The sequence below is a fragment of the Helianthus annuus genome, chromosome 3 (genome assembly GCF_002127325.2).
Source record: "Helianthus annuus cultivar XRQ/B chromosome 3, HanXRQr2.0-SUNRISE, whole genome shotgun sequence".
Lineage (NCBI taxonomy): Eukaryota > Viridiplantae > Streptophyta > Magnoliopsida > Asterales > Asteraceae > Helianthus > Helianthus annuus.
In genome coordinates this window covers 122,585,945-122,596,150 of record NC_035435.2, presented here as the reverse complement: position 1 = coordinate 122,596,150, position 10,206 = coordinate 122,585,945, and the positions used below count along the sequence as shown (strand labels likewise).

Genomic DNA, 10,206 nt, shown 5'->3' with positions numbered 1-10,206 from the left:
AAGGCATGTTATGCCCATATAGGTAATTTCTCTTATGAAACGTTTTAAATAAATCATAACGAATAGGATTGTAAATAATATAAAAATAAAACTCAATAAAGATCTTGGATTCCCGACACTCAAGATAAGCCCAAAACTTCTCTTCTACCCATTCCATTTGGGTGTGTAAGCCACATAATAAAGAGTTTTGCTTGAGGACAAGCAAAGATTCAAGTGTGGGGTATTTGATGTGTGTAAAATGCAACAGATAAATTACATCAAATGAGGCATAAAACTAACCCTTTTTAGTACTAATGTTGGAAAAAGTGTGTTTTTGTTTTCCTTTTGAATTTACAGGATCAAATGAGCTTAAACGAATAAAAGGAACAAATATACAGCCAAAACCAACATAAATACAAAGAAAAGGAAGAAACGTGGCATGCCCGACTCCTCGACAGCATCTCCCAAAGCAAAAACAAGAAGAAAGCTGAGCATGGGGCTGTGCCCAGCTGAGCATGGGGTTGTGCCCAGCTCAACATGGGGCATGTCCAGCTCAACACGGGGCGTGCCCAGTGAACACGGGGGCATGGTTAGCCTTAGCACAAAAGACAAACCTGTAGAAGCTTCTACGCCCACCACGGGGTCGTGCCCAGCGGACACGGGGTCGTGGTCAACGCAAAGATACGCAGAATCTTGCCAAATCTAATAGTACAGATACGCTTCTACACACGGGGCCGTGCTCAGCGGACACGGGGGCGTGTGGAGCTACTAAAGACAAATTGTAATTAATGAAGAAAGAGAAAAGGGTGGACACGGGGCCGTGTCCAGCGGACCCGGGGCCGTGTCCAGGTTTCTGTGCAGGCTATAAATAGGGGTGCTTGGTTCACTTCAAAGGCATCCCTTGGCACACCACCTCTCTCACACTTCACCCACCACCCACCACCATCACAAGACCATCATCCACCACCATCATCCATTATCCATCATGGAGTGTGTGAGTCGTCTCGGGATCCAAGATTGATCGTAAGAGTTCTTGACAATCAAAGGCCATGTTTGCCTAAGTCTCTTACATCACTTGGTGAAGACAAGTGTTTAGTGTAATACTTTTTATTTTTTATCTTTTCGCACTTTTTATTTGGTTATGTATTAATGACTTTAATAACTAGTTTCTTTTGTTGAAGGTGATTCTTCCTTATCGTTTGTCCGTGGTGTCTTGGCATTATTTTACTGTCTATATAAAATAAAAGATTTTCACCATTCATATCTCCACGGTCTATATGGAGATATGTTGGCTACCTGTTCGGGGGTTAAGGGAACGGTTTGGTAAGAGTCTTGCCATTGTTCAGTGTATAGATCCTGCAAAGAACCTGGGTCAAATTTAGTAGGACCTCCTTCAATACCCATCGGTATTGGATGGCGGGGGTCCAAACTCTTTGACCCCCTCATAAGTTAAACTACTATTAAAACTTTAACCCGGCTACTTAGGACTGTATCCCTGCTGACTCAGACTACTTAGCCGAGGGTAACGTCGCCTTCAAAAGAGGGGCCTACCACATTATGCATTAATAACTTAATTAATTATCTTTCAATAATCCGACCCTTTATGATTGTATCCTTGCTGACTCAAACTACTGGGTTGAGGGTGACGTCGCCTTCAAAAGACGGGCCTACTACAATAACTAAGATAATCTCTTAAAATGTGCAAAAGTGCGGATATAATCAAAGGTTACACTACACACGAGTCAGATCCAAGTGATTCATCTTGTCTATCTGTTTTTACTTTTATTTTATTTTTCAGCATTTTAGTTAGTTTTATTTTTCTAGTTTAAAAACCTTTTTCTAACTTTTTGATTTGATTAGACGTTGAGGATAAACCGGTATTAAAAGCTCTTGTGTCCTTGGACGACCTCGCTATCTTACCAACACTATACTACGTCCATGATGGGTGCGCTTGCCCATATGTGTGTTTAGTGTTAGTAAATATCGTGTTTTATAAATTTAAAACTTGGCTAAAAAGTGTAAAATGGGCTTAAAATATACACCTAATATATATAACACCTCGCACACATCATATGTTCAAGGATTTCCGGGAACTAATCAAGTTAACGGTGAAAAACCGTTATCCCTTGCCCCGAATCGATGACCTTTTTGATCAGTTGCAAGGGGCAAGTTGGTTCTCAAAAATCGACTTGCGCTCGGGATACCACCATTTACGGGTGCGGGAAGAAGATGTGGCGAAGACCACATTTAGAACTCGTTACGAACGTTACGAGTTCTTGGTGATGTCCTTTGGTTTAACTAACGCACCAACCGCGTTTATGGACCTTATAAACCAAGTATGTCGGTCCATGTTAGACAAATTCGTAATAGTGTTCATAGATGACATATTGGTGTACTATCGAAGCGAGTCTGAACATGCACACCATTTGCGTGAAGTACTTGAGACACTCCGAAAAGAGAGACTCTATGCAAAATTTTCCAAATTTGCCTTTTGGCTAAGAGAAGTGCAGTTTCTGGGTCACGTAATAATGCGGAAGGCATTCTCGTGGATCTTGCGAATGATCCGTTATGAATGGGTCAAACAAACTAGAATGTGATGTTAAAGGATGATCACACGAATGATCCGCTATGAACGGGTCAAACAAACTAGAATGTGATGTTAAAGAATGGTCATGTAATTGACCCGTTATGAACGGTTCAATGAAGAATGTTATGTATAAGAATGGTCATGAAAGTGACTGGTGCGAACAGGTCAAATAAGTGGAAGTTGTATAATGAAACTAAGGAAGAATGTCGAAGGAGCATAGTATGTGAATAAGATAAATGAATGCGTATCATGTTTGTTGGAAGTTAGCATGATGTAATTACATGTAATTGATATTTGGTTTTTGTTGTTGTGATATATGTAAAGCCACACTTTAAATGGCATGCTACGCTCGGAACGAACACACTCCATATTGCCCTCAACGCGCTTTCCGACTTAAATCTTGTAAATGGGTCAAAATACTTTTGTGTCATGTAGTTAAAGTGTAGTTGTTAAACTTTACCCAAAACATGTGTTCATAACTTTTGTAAACGTTGGATGGTTTGCAGTTAGTTAAAAATGGATTAAACTTCGTATGCATAACCAAGTTTACTCTATTAATGCGTAAAAGTTTAAATTTGGACGTAAATTTTTTTGTTTAAGTCTTGGTATTTGACCGATTGAAATATGGGTGTTTCATATCATAACTCGTCTGATTCGACTCGCTAGCCGAGTCACCACCGGAAAAGTTACTTTCGCCCCAAAATGACATTGGTAACGTAATATAATTGAATACAGAAAAGTATAGGCGGAATGAATAGATGTTGAATGAAAATGAATAAGATTAGTGTCGTTTATATAGTAAGTTTTTAGGGAGTATTACATTGTTTCAAATTATTAACACGCGAATCGAGGAATCCAACGCCGAATCGAATAACTCGCACGAATATCGAGTAATATAACGTCTGATCAAATAAGTCGCACGAGAATCAAGGAATATAACATCGAATCAAGGAATCTTACGTCTAGTCGCACACGTATCGAGGAATAATACGTCGAGTCAAATAGTTTTAAAAAAATAGAAATCAGATGTATACGGGCCGTATAACTGAATCATATACATTATATACGACCTGGAAAGATATTATTTTCACATGGTGTATACGGGCCGTATAACCTTATACGACTCATAAACATCATGTGAAAATAAGATTTTACCATGTGTGATTATTAGGACCCTATAGTATAGATATAGCTTTGTATATCTACAAAGTTTTGAGTTTATATAGTAAAAAAAATATTTAATAAAATTAAAAATGCACTTAGTATTAAACTACAAGATGGGCCTGAATTATATACTAATAAAAACAAAACTCAATGAACAGTAATTGAGTAAATTATATATATATTAATTAAATAAATAGTTATTTCAATTAATTAAAACAAACTAAATCAATAGTGATCTAGGACATATAAGAATATGGGGTATGGGGCGGGGTTGTGACGTGGGTTGAGTACAAACGCCGAAGTCACCATCCCGGGTGGACTTGGGTTTCGGCGTAGCCCCTTGGGCAGGGGTTTCAGCCAGGGCGATGGGCGGGGCTATCAAGATGACATGGCGGGATCTCATTGGCCAATACAAGACAAGTAGCCGTTTGGGCGCCGTTGGCCAACGGCTATGTGTTAAAAAAAAGATCTAGGAAATATTATAATATGGGGTATGGGGCGGAGGTTGTGGCGTGGGTTGGGTACAAATGCCCAAGTCACCACCCCGGGTGGGCTTGGGTTTCGGCGTGGCCCCTTGGGCGGGGGTTTCAGCCCGGGCGTTGGGCGGGGCTATCAAGATGACATGGCGGGATCTCATTGGCCAAGACAAGTAGCCGTTTGGGCTAGCCGTTGGCCAACGACTATGTGTTAAAAAAGATCTAAGAATTATTAGAATATGGGGCATGGGGCGGGGGTTGTGGCGTGGGTTGGGTATAAACGTCCAAATCACCACCCCGGGTGGGCTTGGGTTTCGGCGTGGCCTCTTCGGCGGGGGTTTTAGCCCGGGCGTTGGGCGGGGCTATCAAGATGACATGGCGGGATCTCATTGGCCAAGACAAGTAGCCGTTTGGGCTAGCCGTTGGCCAACGGCTATGTGTTAAAAAAAAAGATCTAGGAAATATTAGAATATGGGGTATGGGGCTGGGGTTGTGGCGTGGGTTGGGTACAAACGCCCAAATCACCACCCCGGGTGGGCTTGCGTTTCGGCGTGGCCTCTTGGGCGGGGGTTTCAGCCCGGGCGTTGGGCGGGGCTATCAAGATGACATGGTGGGATCTCATTGGCCAAGACAAGTAGCCGTTTGGGCTAGCCGTTGGCCAACGGCTATGTGTTTAAAAAAATATCTATTCACTATAAATACTCACACTTTTATTCATTTTTTACCACAACTACTCCACCTCTTCTATAATGATCTCTATCTTATTTTTAAAAAAAAAATTCTCATCCAACCATAATACGAAAAAATGAATCCTCATAATCGAGGTTTTGACCCGAAAAATCCGTGGGCATTCCAAGAAACACCTAGCCCAGCATCCAATCGTTCAATTGCTCCCTTTTTAATGCACTCCACGATGCCGGATATGACTGGTTACGCATCGTTTATCTCGAATCGTTTGAAGAATGATGTCAGTCAGTTTACTTACTGTGTGTATAAAAGGTAATCTAAACTGTGCAATTACTTGTATTGCTACGTTGTTACAGGATTTTATGAGCTCGGTACCAATCGGTACCGAAAATACCGTTACCGAAATCCCCAAAAGTATGTATCGGTACCGAATATACCTGGTACGGTACGGTTCGGTACCGGTTGGTACTGGTACAACACCGGTATTTGAGGGTAAAAATCGGTGAACACCGGTGCCGAACCGGTACCGAAAATACGTTACGTTTTAGTTCGAGCTACTTTTTGTTATTTGACATGTTTTGTCATTCTTATAGAACGATTTGGTTTAGCGCGCCGCAACGCGCGCGCATGGTAAACAACTAGTTCATGTTTAATATATTATGTTATTTTCCAAATAGTTTTACGAATTCATGTTTAATATATTAAGTTATTATCCAAGTTAAATGTGGATCATATGTATACAATTATTAATTAACCACATATATATAAGTAAAGCCATGAACCTTTAAGAATTATACATCCATACAGCCGATCATTCAGAAACGAACATTATACAAGGAAACAATATGAGTTTTGCAACCGTAACACAAGGTATATACCTTATAATGTGCCATTAAAAGTCGAGATGCTTATGACCGTATCATGTTTTTGTTTACAACCGTGGTGCAGGACGAGCCTTTGGGGCGTCCCACTCGGTCACAATGTGGTCACGAGTGATCTCTCTGAGTGAGGTGCAACCGCTTAGTGCCATAGTTAGCTCGAATTCATCACGTAACATTTTGAGTACATTTCTCACTCCAGCTTCTCCCTCAGCAGCCAAAGAAAACACCACAGGTCGCCCGATCTGAAATTTACACCATATCATAAGAAATATGAGATTATAACTATTTATTATAACTATTTATTTGATTTCTACTATTAAAAATAAATCACTTTAAAGCATAAGATAAATCATCTAGTATTGCTCATTTTTGCAAAATATAATGGTGAATTATTTGCATTTTCTTAAGAAAGATTTGTATGAGCTCAAAACAAGACTTGATATGTTTAGTTACTTACAAAGATGCCAGAAGCTCCAAGAGCCAGTGCCTTGAAAACATCGGTTCCACGGCGGACACCACCGTCCAGGAACACTGGGACACGACCCTGTGCCGCTTTCACAACCTCTTCCAAAGCGCTGATTGTAGCCGGAACGTAATCCAGCTGGCGAGCTCCATGGTTGGAAACAATAATACCCGCTGCTCCAGCTTGAATAGCTAACCTTGCTGTACAATGATCAGCAGCATTCTAACATTAGTTTAACAAAATACAAAAACTAATGAAAAACATAATTACAACGGCTTTTGATCCTTCTTACTGTCCTCAGCAGTGATAACACCCTTAACGAGGATCGGCATTGTGGTAATTGTTTGTAGCCACTTCACATCCTGCATGCACATAAGTTACTAACATAAGGCGCAATCGAGAACCATGGGTGGCTCGACTTTTTTTTTTTTTTTTTTTTTGGGGGGGGGGGGGGGGGAGGACTTTTAAAACTCGACTACATTCGATTCTTACTCTACGATCACAACTCCTCCCTCATTGGAATTGTGTAATTTTTTGCCTTTTAAAAATTGCATACAATTTATGTGTGTCATTTTAATCCCACATGTTAGGATCCTAAGTAAAATTTTCTATGGGAAGGGGCCGATTTTAGAATGTGCTCTAAGTCTATTGTGACGATATGTCGTCTCTAAAAGTTAATGCATGAGGACAACACCTATAGAGATGACCTAAGGGACCTATATGCAATGGGTTCCATAGACGAAACTATGGAGACACCATGTCGTCCCAGGCCAAAAAAATCTAGTCCCCACAAGTATGCTTTCTTGTAGTGCAATAACAGACATTTTTGTAAAAAAAATATATATATATACCTTCCAGCTCAAGGTGCGGTCGATCTGACCAGCAACATAAGAAGCTAAACCAGAATCATTAGCCTGCATTGCAAGATTATAACAAATTAGAAAAGACCGATAAAACATATACGAAAACTCAAGATTAATCTTTAATATTTGTTGTATTGACTTACTTCATCCATCTTGCCAAGGTCCAAACCCTCAAAGTTCTTCAGTGTCAAAAATGGTGGTAGAGTAAACCTGTTTTTGATGTCAGCTTCTCGGCGTCCAAGCCTAGGTGTATCAACTGTAAGAGCGATAGCCTTAAAACCAGCTCTTTCGGCTCTTCGCACAAGCTGAGCAACCACGTTCCTGTCCTTGTACACCTGATATTAAGGATCAACAACGTTAACATGTATATTAAGAAAAAATAAAAGATGAAATAGGGGTGAGCACGGTTCAGTTAGGTTTAGTTATGAATAAAAATGAATCTATAACCGATGTTTAGGCCTTTAGATTTTAATTGTTGGTCGGTTTTTGAGAAAGATGGTTAGATTAATAAATTCAATTATATAAAGGACAACTAATACGCGATTTTGTAAAATTTAAAAAAAAAAAATCGACGTATAACATATTATTTATTAAGAAAAATTATGTTGGTTTAAATGTCGAGTCGGTTAAGTTAATTTGGTTATTTATACACCTATAACCATAATTGAATCAAAAATCGGTTATTGAAAAGATCATAACCAAACCTGCATCATCAATATGTTGGTTATTTCGGTTCAATTTTTTTTTATTATTTCATTTAATTGGTTTTGCAGTTCAACCCTAGATGAAATAGTAGTTTTGCTCACATAAAGCTGGAAGAAACGGATTCCAGGTCCTGTTGAAGCAACCTCCTCAACACTTGATGTAGCCCATGAAGACAAGGTCTATAAAGTGGACAAATTATTAGCATACATACTTCTGTGTTGTAAAATTCAAAGTAGAGTTGCCCAAATGGTCCTGGGGCGGTCCAAGCCCGGCCTTTAGTCCGGTTGAGCCCAAAAGTTTCATAATATAGTAGTCTTATTACTTGATCAAAATCAGGCTCAAACCCGGTTGTAGATCGGGTTAGGCCCGAATGTCCAGTCCAAACGGCCAGTACATAAAATTGTTTTTTTTTTTTTTTGTCATGTAACATACACTTAATATTCTGGATTTAGCATTAAATTTTCTATGAAAACATGTATAATAAATGTGATTTTTAAACTAACTAAGCCTATTTATGAAAACATGTATAATAAATGTGATTCTTAAACTAACTAAGCCTATTTAAAAAAAAGATATTCCTCATAAGTTAAATAATCAAAACATAAATTTCGAAATTCTAAAATATAGATGTATTTAAAAGAAAAAGTTTGGTTGCAACTGAAAATATAGTAATAATAATTAAATATCTATACAAAAAAAAAAAAAAAACAGGACCACTTCTTGTGACTGCCATATAAATCTGTGAAAATACGGACCATAATAGTTCCAGCTGCAGATGCAGCTCTTGCTGTTGCATACTCACCTTCATTAAAAATAAAGAAACAATATTAGTTGTTAAACATATATATAAACCACGTAATTAACTTCTAGCATAATTCATTGTTTTCGTGACATAAAACGGGCCGACTAGATCAACAAGATATGTTTACCATCAGGGTGAGCCATCTTCTGCATGGCTGTTGGCGCAATCATAATCGGCATCGATAATTTGAATCCCAAAATTGTGGTAGTCATGTCAATCTTGCTCACATCAATAAGAATGCGCGGCCTAAACCTGTTTCACCATTAAAAAACAACCACTTTCAGCATATGTGTGTGCACGCGTGCCTGTGAGCATAAGTAGAGCGTACAATATTCTTGAAAAAGCGTTTCGGTTCTCTTCGAGAGTCCACTGATCCTCGGCACCAGAAGCATAGTAGTCATAGACCATCTTTGGCAACTTCTCCTTGGCAATAGCCTGATACTCAGTGACATTTGTGACCTCCATTTTTCTTCACTACCCTACAACAAAATCTTGATTTGTCATAAGTGATTCAAGAATCAATAATCAAATTATTATATACATATGCCACATTAGTTTTTCAAATTATATATCTCTCAATATTCTTAAATCAACATAATTAACTTCAAGAAACTGCAACTTGAGCATTTTATGTATACTAATATAATACTATACGCTTAGAAATCAACATACCCAATGAAGAAATAACTAAATTAAGATAGAAATTATAAATCTTTATGATGAACACATAAGCAATGATAGGATCAAGAAATTAAAGCTAACCTTTTGGACACTTGGTATTTTTGGTGAGAGGGGCAAAGCCCAAGATAGATAACAAGTGAAGATAACCAAACAAACTTTAAAAGATTATTCGACATACAAGACAATGACATCTGGATAAATTTAAAAAAAAAAAATCTATAAAAATAAATAAAAAATATCAAGAAAAAGGATGAGGACAAATGAAGGAGATGAGTAATATGAGGTGAGAAATGGAAACCAAATCCAAAGGAGTTGAACCAATGGGTGGTTGTCCTCCACTCGCTTTGCTGTGTGTCACACATTTTTTTCTTCATTATCATCTTAATATTAGCTATTCAAGATTATTGATACCATCTTGTACTGTTGGTATACAGTTGCCTTCTCTTTCTCTCTCTAAAAGTCACCATCTTTCTCTCACTGAAAGTCTCAACTTTTCTTCATTAGCATCTTCATTTTCAAGTGTAGAGTTAGAAAGATAACGATTTGTAAGAGGATGTTATATATTAACCAAATAATAAATGCTACATATTTATTATTTAGTTAATTAATAGGTCATTTCTCATTCAGACATTATCACCACCACCATCCTCCGTGAGAACCATTATGGCATTACCTATGCACCACCATCACCATCCGTCGTAAGAACTATTAGAGATCAAATTAAAAAGAACAAATTGAAATTTAATTTTATCTAGTTTGTTATATGTAGTAAATTGTAAAAATATCTCTTCACAAATACGAGATTGTATATAGTTTTCTTGTATTTATATAGTAATTAATAACACATTGTAATTTGAGATGAATCTTTATAAACGTACACTACATGATATCAGAGCAACAAGAGGCCCCACCAATGGT

General features: G+C 38.1%; 1 protein-coding gene across 4 annotated transcripts; it reads right to left on the bottom strand.

The window, feature by feature from the left end:
* Positions 1-5,633: 5,633 nt before the first annotated feature.
* On the bottom strand, positions 5,634-9,622 carry LOC110878548 ((S)-2-hydroxy-acid oxidase GLO1). 4 transcript variants are annotated; one of them, XM_035988439.1, is made up of 11 exons: positions 9,607-9,622; positions 9,370-9,479; positions 8,936-9,086; positions 8,735-8,859; positions 8,561-8,607; positions 7,907-7,984; positions 7,244-7,435; positions 7,089-7,151; positions 6,530-6,599; positions 6,232-6,437; positions 5,634-6,016 (listed from the first exon to the last, which is right to left on the bottom strand). In XM_035988439.1, the coding sequence occupies exons 3-11, from the start codon at positions 9,070-9,072 to the stop codon at positions 5,825-5,827; spliced, it is 1,110 nt and encodes a 369-aa protein (XP_035844332.1). In that variant the 5' UTR covers positions 9,073-9,086; positions 9,370-9,479; positions 9,607-9,622; the 3' UTR covers positions 5,634-5,824. The 4 variants fall into 4 exon arrangements, with proteins under 4 accessions (XP_035844332.1, XP_035844331.1, XP_021982567.1 ...); XM_035988438.1 differs by lacking the exon at positions 9,607-9,622 and adding an exon at positions 9,587-9,602; XM_022126875.2 differs by lacking the exon at positions 9,607-9,622 and having other exon boundaries at positions 8,936-9,098; positions 9,370-9,476.
* Positions 9,623-10,206: the final 584 nt, after the last annotated feature.

What these genes read in the sequence shown, in the direction of transcription:
- LOC110878548 (XM_035988439.1), bottom strand. Translation starts at nt 9,072, where the DNA reads ATGGAGGTCACAAATGTCACTGAGTATCAGGCTATTGCCAAGGAGAAG. An exon ending in AACGCTTTTTCAAGAATATT is followed by an intron (nt 8,860 to 8,935) that starts GTACGCTCTACT and finishes ATGGTGAAACAG; the next exon opens with GTTTAGGCCGCGCATTCTTA. An exon ending in TCCGTTTCTTCCAGCTTTAT is followed by an intron (nt 7,436 to 7,906) that starts GTGAGCAAAACT and finishes CCTTAATATCAG; the next exon opens with GTGTACAAGGACAGGAACGT.